Below are 21427 nucleotides of genomic sequence, written 5' to 3'. Positions count from 1 at the left end.
CCTAAATGAACGATCAGCCGATGACACGATCATCGGCTGACCGTTCTTTCTATTCCACCCAGCGATAATCAGCCGAATCGGGACGATTTGGACAATTAGCGTTCCTGTGGAATAGGGCCCTAACGTTGTGTGTGGTATTGAATGGAGTTGAGTTGTAATACCACACATAACCTTAGGACAAGGAAGGCGCTGTTTACTGAATGTCTTTGTTATCTGGAGTGACCCAATTGCAAAAACCTGCTGAAATGACATTAGATTTCTGTGCAGGGGATAAAGGTTTGGGTGAGAGCTGTCCATGTGATCTGCCCTGACACACCTACCGCTCTGTAACCAACAACTACCTGATACAGTCAGCTAATACTGTACAATACAAAACCTTATGTCTCCCTGCGCCATCTGGCGGCCGTACACTGCACAAACAACAAGAGCAATGACGTCACCCGTTAAACCACATGACCTCCACAGGCTCCGCCCAAAACCCTGCGAATCGAAACTGGGATTGTCCCGCAGAGGTCAAAGTGACGTAGAGTGAGTGCCAGCCAATGAGCGCGCACGTTGTTGGGAGGGTGGCAGACAGCTGTCATGGCCGCCTCCTTGAGATGCCGGTTTGAAGCGATGAGCGGGGTGCTGTGCAGGACGTGGAGCCGTGGTGCGGGTCGGAGTGGGCGCTGTGTTCTGCCCTGGTCCCGGCCACATCTGTATGGAGGAGTGCGGGCGGCGAGCGGCGCTGCGTGTGTGGAGCTGGGGGGCAGGTAACTGATGGCTGGGGCACACGTGACACAGCCTGGGCTCTGCATGTAGTCACTGACAGGGGGCAGAGGACTGGTGGAGGGGGTGGCGGTGCAATGTGTTAGTGTAGTAATCCCCTAATGTGGGGACTCCCCATAGTCCTCAGTGTCACTCAGATCCATGAGACAGGAGCTGCCATCAGACCTGGAAGCAGGAAAGTGAGTAACATCGATATAGATAGAGCTGAGGTGACTCCATGGCTGCACTATGGGAAGAAGACCAGATCCTGATGCTCTGGACCAGGGGGGGCAAACTACTCGGGTCCTCCAGCCAAATCCAGGCATGATGGGGATTGTAGTTCTGTAACAGCTGGAGGGCCTGAGTATGACACCTGTGCTCCTGACAACGTTCTGCTGGAAACCTTGACTAATGGTGCGTTTACACAGACAGATTTATCTGACAGATTTTTGAAGGCAAAACCAGGAACAGCCTATAAACAGAGAACAGGTCATAAGACTGAGATTTCTCCTCTTTTCTAATCCATTCCTGGATTTGGCTTTGGCTTCAAAAACCTGTCAGATTAATCTGTGTGTGTAAACGCACCATAAGAGTGCATTCACACACATACAGGATCCGCAGCAGATTTGATGCTGCGTTCAGTTATTTAGATCAAATGTGCCGCAGATCTGTAGCAGAAAATCCGCTGCGATACGGTGTGTGTGAAGCCACCTTAAAGGTGCGTTCACACGTACAGGATCTGCAGCAGGTTTGATGGCGCAGATTCAAAGCAAATCAAATCTGCACCATCAAATCAGCTGCAGATCCTGTACGTGTGAACACACCCTTACAGTATAAAAAAAAAAAAAGGATCAAAAAGGCTCTTTTTACTTTTGTATGTTAATTTTAACTTCTCTATGTTTAAGTGAATGTATCACTAGGTGCATCGCTGTGGGTTTTTAACATTAACACACTGGTCCGGGCATTAAAGAGGATGTATCACCAGGTACGTCCTCTTTAACCTGACACAGGGATAGAACAGCGCCGTGACGGGGAAGCCGGTGCCGCGGTCCGTTTTTCGAACCTTGGCCCGGTTTCCCTGTACGGCGCCGTTCTTTCCACGGTTATCGGCCGGTGCTCAAGCCCTGGAGGTAGGCCGGCAGGCCACCAGTGGGAGGGAGTTCCCCCCCCCCCCCCGTATGACCCGACTCCTTTTATTCTAACGGACCTGCGTCATACAGAGGAGGGAATTCCCTCCCACTGGGGGCCGGCCGGCCTACCTCTAGTGCTTGAGCACCGGCCGATAACCACGGAAAGAACGGCGCCATACAGGGGAACCAGGCCGCGGTTCGAAAAATGGCATCGGCTTCCCCGTCATGGCGCTGTTCTATCCCTGTGTCAAGTTAAAGAGGACGTACCTGGTGGTACATCCTCTTTAAGCACTGGAGGTGGTCCCAACAGCCCCCAGTGTGACTATCTCCCCTCCCCTCTTTGACGTGGCTCCATTGATTGTAATGGAGCCGCGTCACAATGGGGGCCAGTGGGCCTGCCCCCAGTGCTTCGTGCCAGGTAATAGAGGGGTGCCGAGCGGTGGTTCCGAGAAAAAAAAAAAAAAAAAAGACTGTGTAACCGGCATCCTTGTGCCAGCATCAATCTGTTACTGTAAAAAAAAACAAGGCGATGTACCTGGTGGTGCATTCACTTTAAAGTTAAATATTTAAAAATGGAACATTTAAAGGGACAGCAAAAACACAGTGTGAAGCTAGCCGAACTGTGATACATACAATCTGCCTAACTGTAGTACCACCTGCCTAACCATTATACACACAGAGCCCCCTCTTTCTTGACTGCAGTACACCAGTAGTCTCTTACAGCAGATACTGCCCCGGCCAAACTGCAGAAACAGTCCAGGGATGGTTGTAGGAACATGAGAAATAATTCATGACCATAAAGCATCTGTGCAATGTGTGAAAATAAATGTGCGCCCCATGAAGGTGTGCATGCCCAACCACGCTAAACCTGCAGTGAATTAAAAAAAAAAAAAAAAACTACTGACATCAGATATAATGCTGATGCCAGTGACCGATGCTGAGGGGCAACTACAGATGGCACCCCTGTGTATAAACTAGGCTTAGCTTTTGAGATAACTGCATAATGTACCCAGGGCACATCTGCTGTACACACATGGCAGATACACTTGTGCACACCTATTGGTACACTTACCTCCTGTATCTGTCTCCTCTCAGGAGTGCAGGGGTCAGAGGGGATCTTCAGGTATACAGACTATAAGCATGTGTGGGAGGGGGCCAGGCACACACAGGTCTGCAGTGACAGCTTCTGGTCATAACATGCTGTGTGTCGCCTGCACAGGCTGTGTCCCCACCACCTTCTTCCCCATCCCAACATAGGCAGGCCACAGCTGTAAGAGGCTAGGGCGACCTCAGAAAAAGCCAGTGACTGTGCAGCAGTAGTAATGTTATGGGAGGCCTCTGCCACCATAATGTCCCTACAGATAGGGCTGCCGGTCACTGATTTGGGGAGACAGGGCCTGTGGAAGAGGGGCCCAGTGCTGTGCCATGCAGGAAACGGGATGCAGGTGGTAAGATAACCTGACATTTTGCCACTTCTTTGCAGAGCTGGAGTCTCACAGACACGGTCTTTGTTTCTCTGTTAACACTTTATGCATACAGCGCATGGGGGGATTTTCTTTGTTTTTAGTGACATGCAGGAGAGAGCCCACTGTAACTTAGGGGCCAACCAAGGGGACAGTCCGAGTCTCCACTGAACCCCCCTTTCTCATGGGAGTTGTGTAAACTGAGTAAAACAGCCGCTTTGGCAGACAGTAGTCTGGAATTTCCATTTAGGCTATGTTCACATTACGTGAACATCCGGCCGTTCCGTGACCCCGGCCGGGTCACGGAACTGCCGTAGCCGCTCGCTTCACTGTGTGAACTGACAGGTCCCTCTGCGGCCGGAACTCACTGAGTTCCGGCCGCAAATAATGGACCTGTCAGTTTTTTGCGGCGCCTCATGGGATCCAGCCGGAACCTATACGATGTGTGCACGCTCCGCCCGGATCCCATTGAAACTGAGGCTGTGTCCACACCGTAAATCTACGGCCGAGGTTCTGCGTCGAGAACTACGGCCGTAGATTTACGTAGTGTGAACATAGCCTTATGGTGCGTTTACACGTACAGGATCCGCAGCACATTTGATGCTGCATATATCAATGTAACTAAATAACAGAACACGGCATCAAATCTGCTGCAGATCCTGTATGTGTGAACGCACCCTTAGGAGGTGTCACAGCTAATGATTCTTGGTGTATTCTCTCTACAATTCCAGAACCACTTTTACCTGTGTGTCTCTGACCTCACTATAAGGTGTTACAAGTAATCAGGTATTGTATCAGCACTTGCCAGATCCTTATTCTAGCTTGTTCTGCTCCTAATAAGATCTCATTCATTGTAGATATAGGTTTGACATATACATTTTTTTAATTACAGTACACCAGGGTATAAAATAACAATGTACTAGTGGTAGATGAAGGCCAAAAATACATCCTTTTGACCTCTTTCTGTTAATTAAAGCCAATGTACACATTAGCTCTTCTGTCACAAGTTTCTTGGCCTTCTAAGTAGTCTAGGGACTGCTGCTAGGCCTGAAGGTGTAACATACAAGGTGCAGATAAGAAGGCCGCAGTGGCCGATGTGCCCTTCAGGAAGAAGAAAATGATTGGGGTGCTGGCAAGCACAGGGGGCAAGAACCGCTCTGTTCTGTAGAGTCTATGGGGGAGATTTATCAAACATGGTGTAAAGTGAAACTGGCTCAGTTGCCCCTAGCAACCAATCAGATTCCACCTTTCATTTCTCACAGACTCTTTGGGAAATGAAAGGTGGAATCTGATTGGTTGCTTGGGGCAAATGAGCCAGTTTCACTTTATACCATGTTTGATAAATCCCCCCCTATATCTCTTGCGTGTGACATGATATACAGTTTGCATCATACACTCCATCATTGTTTCTCTGTTTTTCTTCCCTCAGGAACTTGGAGATCTCGTCTGGGAAGTTAGCCCGTTTTGCAGATGGATGTGCTGTAGTAAAGGTAACCACAGTCTATGTAAAACTCGTCCACCTAGAACATTATAGAATTATTCATTACATTTTAGGACTATGTTCACACAACGTATATTTTCGTAAACTCACGGTAGTTGATTATTACGAAAATATACGTTACCTCTCCATCTATGGGACACTGGCCAGAGGCGTGTACACATAGTATACGCTCCGGCCGGGATCCCTAGCGGGGATGATGTTTTCAGAGACCGGCCGTTTCGTGACCTGGCCGGACTAATACATAGTCTGCACATAGCATATTTTTGTTAGTGGTGCTTTTAGCCAACGGATCCCCATTCCTTTGAGATATTGTTAGTTTTAACTGGAGGTACCTCTTTAAGTGATATTTGCAACAGGCAATTATTCTTTATCCATAGGATAGAGGATAACCTGGTGATCAGTGGGAAACTGACCGCTGGAACCTGTAATAATACCATATCACCTGTGTTTTACACATTAATATGATATAATCTAGTATGTAAACTAATACTGTCATTGTGTATTATGTGCAATATACATCATTTTGTGTATTTTTTTTTTTCAAGCTAGGTGATACCTCTGTATTGGTGACTGCTGTAAGTAAGACAAAGCCTTCTCCATCCCAGTTCATGCCATTAGTGGTAAGTCTATATCTACTCATGTTACTGCTAGAATGAGAAAAACATCTAAAACTATTTGCATTAATTCTCTTCTGTTGTGTCTGTATTGGGCAATTCATTTTCCATGAAACTAAGGGGCTGTTCAAACTGAGTAAAACAGATGGAACTCAGTGGCACAGCTCCCCGCTGCGGAATCCAGTCTGCCTCAGTGTCACACAATGCCTCTATGGGAGGGCTTGCAAGCCTCCAATTCAGTCACTCTCCGCTTAAAGAAGTGGCATGTCAATCCGCGTGAGCCCTCCCATAGAGACACTGAGGCAGCTGGAATTCTGCCTGTTTTGCTCTGTTTGAACATACCCTAATCGTCTAATGATGAGCTGATTCTGGTTGGTCCTGTCTCAGGCAAATGTACCGCATCCCACAACCATACTATGGAAGGGTTATGTAGCAAATGGTCCATTTCAGCTAAAGCTGGGTTCACACAAAATTTTTGCAATTTGTTTTTTTCATCTGTTTTAGCAAAAAAAGGGATGCATTTGTGTGCATCCGTTTTGATTCGTATTTCCCTTGACTTCCATTATAAAAATAAAAAAAAGAGAATCAAAACACATCAGTTTTTCTTTAACATACACAAAAATGAGGTCAAGTACGTTTGTATGTACGTGTGCATGCATTTTAATCGCTTTTTTTTTAATGATGGAAGTCAATGGAAAAAACGGATGCACACAATTGCATCCATTATTCCATCCGTTTTTTGCAAAAATGGATGAAAAAAATAGATTGAACCCAGCCTAATGAATAAATCCGCTTCCTGCCATATATGCTGGTTCCTTGATCTGTAATTAGGCTGCTCGGTGCACTGGAGATGTGCCCGGGGCCTCCAGTTCACCGATATCCCCTCCCCACGGTGACGTGGCCAGACTTGATTCTGAAGGAGGCGCATCACCCAGGGAAGGGGATATCAGTGATCTGGGGCACTGGGCCCACCTCCAATGCACTGAGCAGGCCAAAATCAGCAGATGAACAAGCAAGTACCCGCTCGTTGGCTAATTTCTCACTTTTGACATGTGTAATAGGAGGTGTGCAGCAATGGTTGATTAATACTAGGACCACACTGTTTTATAGTTATTTACAGCGCATCTCAGGCCATCTACATTACACCACTCTCCATGACTGTTGTTTGTACTTAGAGATGATCGAACAGGGCCAAGGTTCAGGTTCGTACGAACCCGAACCATCGGTATTTGACTCCCGCTGCCTTCCCGTTCCGTGGGGAAGGTGGAGACCGCCCGAGTACCGCCTGGAAAATCGGCATACAGCCTATTACCTAGTGAAATGCCGGTGGTTCGGGTTCGTACGAACCTGAACCTCGGCCCTGTTCGATCATCTCTATTTGTACTTACATGACTCAATGTGGGTTGGAGGTCCTAGTGGTTTCTTACTTTCAGATGTCCAAACTGCTCATACTTTAACTCAATGAATCGAGATTGTTTCTTTTATTTGTTATAGTTTCACTTTTGATGTGTATTTTTTTTTTTTTTTTTTTTACATGCAGCTGTTGAGAAAATTTTAACATTTTTTACTTCTCTTATAGGTCGACTATAGACAAAAAGCTGCGGCTGCAGGAAGGATTCCTACAAATCATCTCAGAAGAGAACTTGGCTCAACTCCACACGAGATTCTTACAAGCAGAGTTATAGGTACTTAAAATGATGCTGAGTCTAAGGAATGGGTCTCATCTGTTCTCCTTCATAGCGCTCCACTTTCTCCCACTGGTTGTCTCGAAAGTATACCTTCTGAGGGGGGTCAGAAGGTATTTCTACCTTCTCTACCTTGTCTACTCCCTCTCTCTTCTGTGCCAGACTATGTTTTTCTATTAATATCATTGACATTCAGATGAAAGTATAGGGTCTGCCTATTAAACCTAAAAGAGAAACGAGTCTGGGATGGTGGTAATAGGGTGTGGGGACTACAGTCATACCTGCCCAATGCACTTGTGACATTGGGAAAAGAAGAGATTTTTCATTAGAGGCCACACTTCAGCTCTATAAAGGTGTGAATGTGGAGTAACCCCACACCCTGTATTGCAGTTAAATTGTGAAAACGTTCCCGAAAGACTTGTGTTACATAAATTGCTGTTGACCACATATTCACTAATCTGAAATACTTTGTGTTTGTAGATCGTTCAATTCGGCCTCTGTTTCCCACTGGGTATTTTTATGATACACAGGTGAGTTTAGAGTATATGAATTGGTTTTAGGGATTAGAAAAACATCTTTTGTGCGTTTTTGACAAACTAGGCACTAGTAGGCAATGGCAGCAGGTGGAGCTTCTCGCAATGACACCCCCATACAATATACATGGGACACTGTAATCCACAATCACTGGACTCAGCGGTCACATACAAAGTGCACGGCTACAGCATCCCATGCAGAGTGTACATTGATTGACAGAATAAGACGTGTTTAGGGCACTAAAGATTGAGCAAAGTTGTTTTTAACCCCTTAAGGACCCAAAACTTACCTGTACAACAGTGGGTCCGGGGCTGAGCTCGGTTCATAGAGGGTGAGGACCCGACTACTATCAGCAGCTGGGTCTTCAAAGTCAATGCCTCTCATTAACCTCTTAAATGTTGTTGATTGCGGCATTTAAAGTGTCACTGTCGTTATAACTTTCAAACCACTAAATCAACAGTAGATGTAATATAAAGCAAGTTTGCATTATACATTCATTATTTTTTTTATGTTCTCATGCTGTAAAACAAAGCTGAACTTACCAGAAATCCAGGACCAGTCTCTAGACTAAACACAGGAATTCCGGCCAGTACAGAGAGTCACGGCTCAATATGTCCATCAATCACATGACTGCCTTCTCTCTGTGAGCGCTCAGATGGCCTGGGATACACAGGACTTCCTGTTTTCTGACTGTTTCTTGTTTAAAAAAAAAAAAAAAAAAAAAGTCAGAAAACAGGAATTGCCCTATTTTTATTGATTATTTAAAAAATACAATGAATGTAATTGCAAACTTGCTTTATATCACATCTATTGTTCATTTACATTTTGAAAGTTATAACGACAGGTGCATTTTAAGTGTCAATGACCATAGCTAAGCTCCTGCCACTGTCCAATCGGCACAGTGTGACTGCAGGGTCCCCATCATGTTTCTCTGACTGCCGAAGGAGTGAAACTTATCTCTGTGCAGTCAGCTCAATGATCTTCACACTACTATGCAATGGCATTGACCAGTGTATGCAGTCTGAGGAAAAAAAAAAAAGTTTTTAAAAATGACATAGCAACTCCCAATGAAAGGTACATTACCCTCCTTAACCATTTTATATATAAAACACACACAAAAAATATATAAAATAAATATATTATATCCTATTGTGCGTAATTGTCCAATCTAATAAAATATAACTATAGTGTTCCTGTATGGTAATTGGCACAAAAAAAAGCACCAGGATTGCTGATTTTTGGTTACATTGTATAGCAGAAAAAAAATAATAAAGTGATCAAAATCTAATCTAAATAAACTAAAAATCATGGCATAAAATATAAGACCATAAACAGCCCTGTAGGTTGAAAAGTATAAGTGCTATGGCTCTTAGAAGGTGAGGAGGGAAAAATGAAAATAACATAAAAATTGGCCTGGTCCTTAACCCCTTAGTGACCGCCATGCTGCCTTTTCACGGCGGCCACTAATGGGCTTTATTCCGATGCGTACGCCTTTTAACGGCGGGCGCATCGGAATAAATTACCGCCCGGCGGCGGCTGCAGGACGGGGGATCAGCGGTCAGTGTGACCGCTGACACCCTCCTGTAACTGCCCGGAGCGGAGGATTCTCCGCTCCGGGCAGTTTAACCCGTTAAATGCCGCTGTCAAACCATGACAGCGGCATCTAACGGGTCCCGGTGGATCCCGGACGGCGCCGTGGTTCACTTACATGATCGCGATGTCCCGCGGCGCCGTCCGGGGTCCCGATGTCTCCATGGTGATTCCGGGGTCCTAATGAAGGTCCCCGGGATCACCATGGAGATGCCTGATGCTGACAGGGGTGGCCGCGGCTATTGCCTGTCAGCATGAGGCATGATACAATACATTGCAGTACATCAGGTACTGCAATGTATTGTATCAATGATCAAAGTATTTTACACTAGTGTACAGTAATGTACACTAGTGTAAAAGTAAAAAAAAGTGAAAAAAAGTGTGCACCAAACACAACACAGCCCCCCCAGCCCCCCCCAATAATAAAGATGCATTACATTCCCCATACACTATAAAACATTACATAAAAGTGATCAAAAACACAAATCCTATACATATTTGGTATTGTTACGTCTGTAACGACCCAATCTATAAAACTATATCAATAATTATATCGCACGACACACACTTTAAAAAAAAAAATAAAAAAAACAGTACTAGAATAGCTGTATTTTATCAATCCACTTTAGAAAATACGTCATAAAAGAGATCAAAAAGTCATATACATATAAAACTTGGTATCAATAGAAACTACAGATCTTCCCGCAAAAAATAAGCCCAAAACCAGCTCTGTCGCGCAAAAGATGAGAACGCTATGGATCTTGCAATGCGGCGACAGTTTTTGTGGGTTTTGGCTAGGAAGATAGTTTCTATTGCGCCAAAGCGGTAATAGTTAAAAAAAACTATACAAATGTGGTATCGCCGTAACCGTAGCGACCCAGAGAATACATTTATTATGTTATTAGTGACCGCCGATACGGATTTATACGGCGATCACTAATGGGGTCTATTCTGCTGCCATCAGCTCTTTATGGCGATGGTGCAGAATAGTGCAGCGGCGCCGGTAATGCCCGCAGCCCCCTCCTGTCAGCTATCGGAGGTAGCTGAGGGGTTGGGGGAGAGTGTGGGGTCAGTCCCGGCCAGTCCCCTCACCGGTGATCGCCGTTATTATCAGTATAAAGGCGGCTACCGGTAATGGGCATTGCCAGCGCAGCTGAACGCTTTCATCTCTTCTCACCGTGAATTCACAGTGAGAGGAGATGAAAACATGTCCCCCCATCCCCAGAATTAACCCTAGTGACCTGGCCACTGACCCTCCCCTCCCTGGGCGGCCATCTGATCCAAGATGGCCGCCGTCATCACTGTGAACAGACTCTGTTCACAGTGATGGATTCCTAAAAATGATCCAAGCTCCGCCGGAGGTGGCGGAGAGCATGGGGCAATGATCGGTGACCACCCGGTGTGGTCCTAGTACAAGTGATCAGCGGTATATACTATATACCACTGATCGCTTGTTCCAAATGGTGCCGGCACTTTTTTACGCCTGTCACCAAAGTCAAGTGCCCTGGATTACCCGTAACCACCCCAGATTACCTGCAACCACCCCAGATTACCCATCACCACCCCAGATTACCCGTAACCACCCCAGATTACCCATCACCACCCCAGATTACCCGTAACCACCCCAGATTGCCCGTAACCACCCCAGATTGCCCGTAACCACCCTAGATTGCCTGTAACCTCCCCAGATTGTCTGTAACCTCCCCAGATTGTCTGTATCCACCCCAGATTGTCTGTATCCACCCCAGATTGCCCGTATCCACCCCAGACAGCCCATAACCATCCCAGACAGCCCATAACCATCCCAGACAGCCCATAACCATCCCAGACAGCCCATAACCATCCCAGACAGCCCATAACCATCCCAGACAGCCCATAACCATCCCAGACAGCCCATAACCATCCCAGACAGCCCATAACCATCCCAGACAGCCCATAACCATCCCAGACAGCCCATAACCATCCCAGACAGCCCATAACCATCCCAGACAGCCCATAACCATCCCAGACAGCCCATAACCATCCCAGACAGCCCATAACCATCCCAGACAGCCCATAACCATCCCAGATTGCCTGTCACCACCCCAGATTGCCCGTAATCTCCCCAGATTGCCCGTATCCCCCCCATAGCCCATAACCATTCCAGACAGCCCGTAACCACCCCAGATTGCCACAGACTGCCTGTAACTACCCCAAATTGCCTGTAACCACCACAGATTGCTCGCAACCACCCCAGATTTCCCGTCACCACCCCAGATTGCCCGTTGCATCCCCAGATAGTCAGTGAACACCCCCAGATTGCCCGTCACCTCCCCAGATAGCCAGTAACCACCCCTAGATAGCCAGTAAACACCCCAAGATTGCCCATAACCACCCCATACAGCCAGTAACCACCCCAGATTGCCCGTAACCACCCCAGATTGCCCGTAACCACCCCAGATTGCCCGTAACCACCCCAGATTGCCCGTGACCACCCCAGATTGCCTGTGACCACCCCAGAATGCCTGTGACCACCCCAGAATGCCTGTGACCACCCCAGAATGCCTGTGACCACCCCAGATTGACCGTAACCACCCCTGATTGACCGTAACCACCCCAGATTGACCGTAACCACCCCAGATTGGCACAGACTGCTCGTAACCACCCCAGATTGCCCATAACCCCAACAGATTGCCTGCTGCCACCTCAGATAGCCAGTAAACACCCTGAGATTGTCTATTACCACCCCAGATAACCAGTAAACACCCACATATTGCCTGTAACTAAAATGACACTCCTTCTCTTCTGAGCCCTGCTGTGTGCCCATACAGTGGTTTATGCCCACATATGGGGTACCATTGTACTCAGGAGAACCTCCGTTACAAGTTTTGGGGTGCTTTTTCTCCCTTGTTCCTAGTGAAATTGAGAAATTTCTAACTAAACAAACATGTTATTGAAAAAATTCAATTTTTTTCATTTTTACGGTCTAGTTTTGAATACTTTCCTCCAATACCTGTGGGGTCAAAATGGTCACCACACCCCAAGATAAATTCCTTGAGGGGTGTACTTTCCAAAATGGGGTGATTTTGGGGGGGAGGGTTCTATTCTGTAGACATTACAGGGGCACTGCAAACGCACCTGGCGCTCAGAAACTTCTTCAGGAAAATCATGCACTGAAAATGCTTGGCGCTCCCTTCCTTCTGTGGCCCGCTGTGTGCCCACACAGTGGTTTATGCCCACATATGGGGTACCGTTGTACTCAGGAGAACCTGCCTTACATATATTGGGGTGAGTTTTCTCCCCTGTTTCTCGTGAAATTGAGAAATTTCAAACTAAACAAACATGTTATTGGAAAAATTCTATTTTTTCATTTTTACTGTCTTCTTTTGAATACTTTCCTCTAATACCTGTGGGGTCAAAATGGTCACCACACCCCAAGATGTATTCTTTTATGGGTGTACTTTCCAAAATGGGGTGACTTTTGGGGGGGTTCTATTCTGCTGACACTACAGGGGCTCTGCAAACGCACCTGGCGCTCAGAAATTTCTTCAGCAAAATCTGAACTGGAAATGCTAATAGGTGCTCCCTTCCTTCTGAGGCCTGCTGTGTGCCCATACAGTGGTTTACGCCCACATATGGGGTACCGTTCTACTCAGGAGAACCTGCATTACAAAATTTGGGGTGCATTTTCTCTCATGTTTATTATGAAAATGAGATACTTTAATCTTAACAAATATATTATTGGAAAATTTCTATTTTCCATTTTTTTCCGGCCTAATTGTGAATACTTTCCTCCAGCCCCTGTAGGGTTAAAATGCTCATTATACCCCTAGATTAATTCTTTAAGGTGTCTAGTTTCCAAAATGGGGTCACTTATGGGTGTTTCCAGCATACAAGCCTCCTAAATCAACTTAAAAAAAGAACTGGTCCCTAAAAAAATCAGTTTTGGAAATTTCATGAAAATGTGATAATTTGCTGATACATTTCTAAGCCCCGTCACACCCTAAAAAAGTGAAATATGTTTACGAAATGAAGTCAGAATAAAGAGGACATATTGATAATGTGACTTACTAACTAATTTTTGTCATGTGCCTTTTTCTTTTAGAAGCAAAGAATTTCAAAGTTCGTAAAGTGCAAAATTTTCAAATTTTTCATTATATTTTGATGTTTTTCACAAAAAACACACAAGACAGTGACCAAATTTTGCCACTAACATAAAGTACCATATGTTACGAAAAAACAATCTCAGAATCGCTAGCATACGTTAAAGCATCACTGAGCTATAAGCGCATAAAGTGAGACAGGTCAGATTTTGAAAAATGAGCCTGGTCATTAAGGCCCAAACAGGCTTGGTCCCTAAGGGGTTAAATTAGAAGTCCAGCAAAAAATTTTTATTAAAGTATTGTATTGCTCCCCAAAAGTTTAACCAATCACCAATATATACTTATTACGGGAAATGCTTATAAAGTGCTTTTTCCCCTGCACTTACTACTGCATCAAGGCTTCACTTGGATAAAATGGTGATGTCACTTCCTGGATAAAATGATGTCACTTCCTGGTTAAAATGGTGATGTCACGACCTGACTCCCAGAGCGGTGTGGGCTGTGGCTGCTGGAGAGGATGATGGCAGAGGGATGCTCAGTGTCCTGCCAGTGCCCTGTGTCCCTCAGTGCTCCCCTGCCATCATCCTCTCCAGCAGCCACAGCCTGCACAGCTCTGGGAGTCGGGTCGTGACATCACCATTTTATCCAGGAAGTGACATCACCATTTTATCCAGGAAGTGAAGCCTTCATGCAGTAGTAAGTGCAGGGAAAAAAGCACTTTTTCTCGTGCGTCTTATTGGGGGACACAGATACCATGGGTATAGGCTGCTGCCACTAAGAGGCGCTGACACTAAGAAAGAAACAAAGGAAGTGACTCCTCCTGAGCAGGATATACCCGCCCACAGGCACTGAGGTAAACCAGTTTAGCTTAGTGTCAGTAAGAGGCAGACACAGGTCTGGGTTCTCCAGACCAGTTTCTTCCTTTATGTTTAGTTAGTTAGATTTTCTTTTTCCTTCTAGGTCCTATGGATTCTTGGGCACGGTGGGTTATCTAAAACTCACCCTGATCCCCTCACTATGCGACCAGGGAACAGACCATAAATATAGATGGACTGTCTACCCTCGGTTGCCACCGGCCGGCAACGTGACACCATGGCACCAAATCAGTCTGACTGTCTGGTCGCCTTTCTGCGGACTCTGTATCCGCACAGCCCCTTCCCGCCTCGCCCCCCAGAGCTTGGCGCGTAAGGTGAGGCACCCACCGGCTGAAGACGGCAATGGTGAGTATGGGCTCCTATATGGTGAGTATATTCCCCCTGCCCTCCCTCCCAGGCCACCATTGTATTCTTATAGACAACCCCCGGGCCATGCTTTCCTCACACAGGGATTTCTCCATCTCCCCATGCTCCACTCCCTCAGGGTCACTGTACCTCTGTGGCTCTCTCCTCAGTCAGTAACAGGCCAGCCCCCTCCTCCATTTTATTTTGTACTGGTGCCTCTCTGGGTGCCATGGGGTGTACAGTGAGGGATCGCCCACTCCTGTCAGTGCTGTGCAGGCTGCAGTTTCCCGCCTTTTTTCCCTATTGTGGCTATGTCTGGAGTACCTGCTCTAGAGGATGCTCCGCCTCCTCCGTTAGGCCCCGCCCCCTGTCGGCCGCAGCACCCCGCCATTTTTCTTAGGTTGCTGAGCCTGCACTACTGCACTGTGGATGCCCCGCCCCTCCCGTTAGGCTCCGCCCCCTTTCGGGTGCCGCGTGGGCCACAGCATCCAGCCCTGTATCTTATGTGGCTGATTCTGCACCCCGGGATGCTCCGCCCCCTCCCGTTAGGCCCCGCCCCCTTCGGGTGCTGCGGACTGCAGCATCCTGCCGTGTGTCTGTGTGTGTGTGTTCCTGTTCTCTCCCGGGAGAGCTACCACACACACTGTTCTATTCCCAGCAGCTTATCCTGCCACCTACTGGTGGAAGTGGTTATTACACCATTACATATATAAGAATGGCTTGCATCATGTTTTATTATGGCCAATGTTCCATATAATGTTCCAGCAACCCTTGGTCTGCAGATCCAGCATTTTTGGTGCTGGTTGACCCCTCTGTGTCAGATTTTATATATTTAAGATTACATTAATACTTATATACACATTCTGGTTCCCCTCCAACCACATACGCACAGACACATTCCCCATCACCATACGGTGTTTCTGTGCCCTCAGTGAGATCCTTCTGCTACATGGTGTCACAAGTAGGACACTGCACCAGACACGTTACTCACTACTAGACGGAGTTTACTGTGCTCTGAGCAGAACCCTCTGCTACATGGTGTCACGAGAAGTACATGGAACCAGACACGTTACCCACTATCCAGGTGGTGTATCTGTGCTCTGAGCAGAACCCTCTGCTACATGGTGTCACAAGAAGTACATGGAACTAGAGACATTACCCGCTATCCAGGCGGTGTATCTGTACTCTGAGAACCCTCTGCTACATGGTGTCACGAGAAGTACATGGAACCAGACACGTTACCCACTATCCAGGTGGTGTATCTGTGCTCTGAGCAGAACCCTCTGCTACATGGTGTCACGAGAAGTACATGGAACCAGACACGTTACCCGCTATCCAGGTGGTGTATCTGTGCTCTGAGCAGAACCCTCTGCTACATGGTGTCACGAGCAGGACACGGATCCAGACACGTTACCTGTTTCCAGGCAGTGTATCTGGGCTCTGAGCAGAACCCTCTGCTACACAGTGTCACGGTAAGTACACGGAACCAGACACGTTACCTGTTTCCAGGCGGTGTATCTGGGCTCTGAGCAGAACCCTCTGCTACACGGTTTCCCAACCAGGAGAACCGTCTGCTACATGGTTGGTCATACAGGTTATGGGACCAGACACATCACCCATTGCCAATCATTGTTCCTGTGTTACTCAGAGCTACCCCCTCTGCTACAGGATGTCACAAGCACGACACATGTTCTGTCATTAACATCACCCCTTAGCGGGCGGTGCTTCAGACCTGCCTCTCATCTTCATGACATAGATTCCTTTACTACATGATGTCAGAGACATAGAACTGGACACGTTATCACCTCCCAGGTGGTGGTACAAGGTTATTCAGAGCTCTGCCCTCTGTTGCATGATATGGCTCCAACTACATTACCTGTAGTTCGGTGTGCACAGATTGTGGTATTCTGTTACACAATGTAATACACCTTCTTCAGGTCCACTCATTATAGTGCATTATAGTGGTGATGCTTGGCATTTCTCGTGTCCAGTTCTCGTTTACATTGGGACTCAGTCCTGTTCTCTTCCCTGCTCCCAGAGCACACCCTGTAGGCTTCTGTTTGCTTGTCTAGTTTACAGGTCTGACCAGGCACATTACCTGCTTCCAGTCCAGGGATTTGTATCTCTTGAATGCTGGTCCTTGGTTACTTACTGCTTGCAGCTACTCTGCTCGTGTTACCCTGTATATTACCTTTCATCCTCTTAGGACTCCCATGATCGGTGCCTGTCACTTCAGGGGATCATCATAGGGTAACTTGTTACCACACCATTTCGTCTTCTGTATGTTTCCACTAGCAAGTCTCATTACCTGCTCTCGGGCAGTGTAACCTTGGTTTATTCCTCTCGGGCCGTATCCTTTCTAAAGCCCGAGCATCCTGCTACGTGTCCCACTACACAAGGTACAGAACCCCCTGCTTTACCTGCCCCCGGACTGTTGTACTGTCATACTCTGGTCCTCTGAGTGGCCGGCAGCATATAGGTACAGTCACTATTTCATCCTGGTACTGTCAGGGTGGTTCTTCTGTCCTTCATCTGGGCATAACTACCATGTTTTGGCATTTGTTTCACTGGCTGTTACCCAGTAGTATGGCTTGGTAACAGTAGTAGTATTGTATTGCCTAGACCGTCCCCTCTGCTATACTGCGGATGGCCCTCAGCGAGGTTTGTTCTTATTGTCTCATGGTGCTCTACTTCAGGAAGCTGTCCTTGGTCAGCACCAGCCACATTGCCTCTTCTCTTTGATCTGGGTGAAGTGAGGCCTCTCGGTTCCTCAGGTAAAACAGTAAGGGTTTCTTCTACCCCTGGTGTATGTAGGACATCGACTGCCTACATGACTCACAGTGCTGCTTTAGGACTTCTCCTTCTGCATCTGCCTATGGCCAACATGGCTAGTATTTAGTCTTCTCTCTTAGGCAGCTGCAGTCTCACAGGTTAAGGATTCCTGTTTACTGCCTGTACTGTTTCTCTACCGTCCTAAGCCTAGGTGTATGGTCCCTTTGTGGTCTAGCTTCTCCAAGTGTCCTTTTTTGGCCATATGGACTATGAAGCATTGTTGTTCTCAGTTCAGGGTTTTGCAGTGCTCCCGCATACACAGTTATTCTTACGCTCTGAAGTAGCACACTGTTGTGCATGACCCCCCTATCCTAGGTTTTGTTTTTTACTACTCAGTCAGGAAATCTTCAAGCAGTCCTTCTCTTCTCCGTGAGGATGGAATATTTAGTATAATAGGTATCCTACAGTCCTCCAGAGGACTGTTATTCCGAGATTGCTTCTTCCGACAGGCAGGTGTGGGTTTTCAGCCCTCATTGGCCTCTATGAGCACTCCTGCTTGACTTGCTTGTCCTTGGTCTTCTTGTTGACCTGCCATGCTCTCCAGATGGGACTCCCGGTCCCCCTCCCTTATCTTGTCTCCCATGTGGAGTCCTCGAGAACTTCTCCCTTAAAGATTTCCTCTACTTGCAAACAGGGTTGTTCACTGGCCCATGTCTGGCCCTACCTAAGGCTCTATCGTCTCCGAACCTATTGCATTCTGGCCAGGCTTCATTTGTTCGGCAAGTTGCCAATTCTCGATGATCTTTTCTCATTAACCATTAAAGTCCCCTTGTTTTCCTGTTGCTCTGTCCACCAGAATGCATCTGGCTCTCGCCTTTCCAATTGCCTAGGGATCCGGTTGAGCTGGTTGATCCGCTAATCTCTTCAATGTGGCCATTGGATCCCGCATAAGGTTCCTTTCTCAAGCAACGTCTCTGCTCACCCTTTGAGGCGTTGGTTTCTAGATCTAGTCTACATATGGACTCTAGTCTATGTATTAACTGTTGTTCCCCTTGTCCTGTGACAACTCCCGTGCCTATAAGCCTTACCTCGACCTCCCTCGACGGTTTTCTTCTTTGACTCCATGCTCTCGAGTACCTCTAGGCTTCCTTGGAGCGGAGTGTTTTATATGATCGACCTCCTTTCTGGGGCTTTAACAGCCCATGGAGTTGTTTTTTTCCCGGCCTACCGGCTTCCTCTGCTCATCTTTTCTGTCGGACACTGCGGGGTACCAGGTACTACTGTACTCTTTTCAGGACAACTTGCTCAAGATTCAGATCACGGTTTTCTTTTCTCCCTCTCCTTCTTTCCCTGGACTGCATTATGCTTGGAAAGCTTTATTCTTATTAACATGTATGTGTTTCTCAGATGGGGTAACTCATGTCATAGGCCATGGCTTTCTCTTCACAGTGAAGACTGTACTCCTAGGCCTATGGAGCTTCCAGCCTGGCCATTCTTCCCTGCTCCATAGTCAGGGACGCAGCTTCTCCTGCATCTCATGTAGCACCTTCTATGAGAGACTCTCAGTCCTTTCTCCTTTATTTGACGCCTTAGGCCTCTAGGTGCCACGAAACACTTTCCAGTCTCTCCCGTCATGGTTGTATTTGCCTTTTTTCTGTTCTACCTCAGAGTAAGTCCCTGCCGCCTGTGGTCGCCTACTTGGCTGGGCGTCTGCTTTTTTCCCCACATCTAGCCTACTAGTTCTGTTGGACTCAATGTTACATCATGTTGCTGGCTTCTAGGAAGGCCACAACCCACTCTGCAGTGCAGCACGTTGCTCCAGGGACTAGACCCGCTTTCCTTTGCCGCGGACCTGTCGGGGTTTTCTCTGACGCATTCAGCATCAACCCTTGCTCTATTCCTATTTGATGGTTGTGTTGGTGCTATTTTGTGGCTTCTCGCCAAGCGCTCTTGTCTAGCGGTTATCTTTCCCACCCCATGGACTGCTTTTGGACGTCCCATGGTATCTGTGTCCCCCAATAAGACGCACGAGAAAAGAGGATTTTTTACTCACCGTAAAATCTCTTTCTCGTAGTCTTCATTGGGGGACACAGCACCCACCCATTTTTCTTTTGGGTTTTTCATCGGTATGGTAGTTTTCTCAGTTTTTGGTGTTATTCCTACTTTACCTGTTCTTGACTTCTCCTACTGCTCTGGCACAAACTGGTTTACCTCAGTGCCTGTGGGCGGGTATATCCTGCTCAGGAGGAGTCACTTCCTTTGTTTCTTTCTTAGTGTCAGCGCCTCCTAGTGGCAGCAGCCTATACCCATGGTATCTGTGTCCCCCAATGAAGACTACGAGAAAGAGATTTTACGGTGAGTAAAAAATCCTCTTATAAGCATTTCCCTTAATAAGTGTATATTGGTGATTTGTATAACTTTAGGGAGGCAATACAATACTTTAATAAAAAATTTCGCTGGACTTCTCTTTTAAGGAGTTAAGGAAACAACAGAATAAATCTGGTATTTAGGCTAAGTCCCATTCACTTGAATAGTTATGAGCTGCCTGCAATATCAGACACATCCCATGGACAAGAATGGCATTGTTTCTGGGCAACAAAAAATATCTACTTTTCTTTTTCTGACCGCAATCCTTTTTAATAAAAACATAAAGTTTGTTGTATTCATAGTTATGTTTGTTAGCTGATGCTATTGCAATATTTCCCAATTGTAGGTCCTGTGTAACTTATTAGCAGTGGATGGGATCAATGAACCCGATGTCTTGGCAATAAATGGAGGTACTTACTATACAGTAGTGTTTCTCAGGCCCAGTCCATAAACCTTTTCACCATTAGTAAATTGTCCCATGCTGTCCCCACATATCACTGCAGTGAAGAAGTAAGGGGCAATGGCCCCTTTCAATTTTCTTCCCTGCACAGTGTTACTCCCAGTGTGGCTGTGTGTAGATACTATATCACCACAGCAGTCTCCCAGCTCGTTCTTCTGATCGGTTGTGATCTGAACACTCAGATCCAGACCAAACAAAACTTTTGACTTTGACTATGTCAAAAGTTTTTCTAATGACAAATGCTCTTTAATAAAAAAAAAAAAAAAAAATGATCCTCGACTACCAGCTGGATGAGAACTGCTGTAAACATTGTCTTCAGTAGGAATTCTTTTCTCCTCTAGCACCTCCTGCAAGGAAATTGCACTGCCAGGTTTTACAGATTACAGGTGATTTGTGGGGTCTTGGCAGAAGGATACCCTGTAAACCTCTTGTCATCCAGGGACCTGTTTTAGCAAAAAGGGATTGCTCAAGGCTGACCCTGTTAATTCTCATCCCTGCAGAAATTACTCTGGTAGTATATGTGGGGTTCAGGGCAGTTTGTGATGCCATTCTTGTTTACAAGCCAAGTCCAGGAGTATATCCTACAAGAGGATACTTGCTCATTTTGGCCCTTTTTTTCACCAGCTGGCTTGAAAACTTATGTATGAATTCAAATCACCAATGTATACCTGTCAGAGATCTTACTAATGATATCTGTCTTACATTGGGTCCAATGTTACAAGAAAAAATGTATATCAGCCAGAATGACACTCTTTTGGGCTTCACTGAGTAAGGGTATGTGCACACTAAGGAATCCGTGCGAAAAACTTCCAGCAGATTCCGTGCGCACTCCCACTTGAAGTTCCGCCCGTCCAGTAGGCTCCATTCTATGCTCAGGCAGATTCCGCCGTCTGCCCAGAGGATTGACATGACAATTCTTTGGGCGGATGGTGGAATCTGCATGAGCATAGAATGGAGTCTATGGAATAAGTGGAACTTTGAGTGGGGGGGCGAGTGACAGAAACCTCCAAAAGTTATCCGCACAGATTCCATAGTCTGCACCTACCCTAAGAGGTTTATGTTCACTGTATAAGTCAGGGACATTCCCATTGCTTTTGGTAGACATGCAGCACAAAAATAGCCAAGAACATAAGCCACGTGATTGTTAGCTGCTATGTTATCTGTAGCTTTAACCTGTGTTTTTTTTTTCCCAAATCTTTTTAGCCTCAGCTGCACTGGCATTATCAGATATACCTTGGAATGGACCAGTAGGTAGGTAGAGA

General features: G+C 46.5%; 1 protein-coding gene across 3 annotated transcripts in view; it reads left to right on the top strand.

Annotated features, from left to right (window-relative positions):
• Positions 1-553: 553 nt before the first annotated feature.
• Positions 554-21427, top strand: part of PNPT1 (polyribonucleotide nucleotidyltransferase 1) — a 52964-nt gene continuing 32090 nt past the window's right edge. The window contains exons 1-7 of one of the 3 annotated variants that reach the window (XM_069954233.1): positions 554-752; positions 4770-4830; positions 5387-5461; positions 7035-7140; positions 7621-7670; positions 20052-20115; positions 21369-21416. In XM_069954233.1, the coding sequence (XP_069810334.1) occupies positions 583-752; positions 4770-4830; positions 5387-5461; positions 7035-7140; positions 7621-7670; positions 20052-20115; positions 21369-21416 (574 nt within the window). In that variant the 5' untranslated portion in view covers positions 554-582. Of the gene's footprint in view, positions 753-778; positions 948-1094; positions 1162-4769; positions 4831-5386; positions 5462-7034; positions 7141-7620; positions 7671-20051; positions 20116-21368; positions 21417-21427 lie in introns of those variants that run through there. The other 2 variants (XM_069954234.1, XM_069954235.1) reach the window with 2 other exon arrangements.

The sequence above is a fragment of the Dendropsophus ebraccatus genome, chromosome 15, assembly GCF_027789765.1.
Source record: "Dendropsophus ebraccatus isolate aDenEbr1 chromosome 15, aDenEbr1.pat, whole genome shotgun sequence".
NCBI classification, from domain to species: domain Eukaryota; kingdom Metazoa; phylum Chordata; class Amphibia; order Anura; family Hylidae; genus Dendropsophus; species Dendropsophus ebraccatus.
This window is presented reverse-complemented; position numbering and strand designations above follow the sequence as displayed.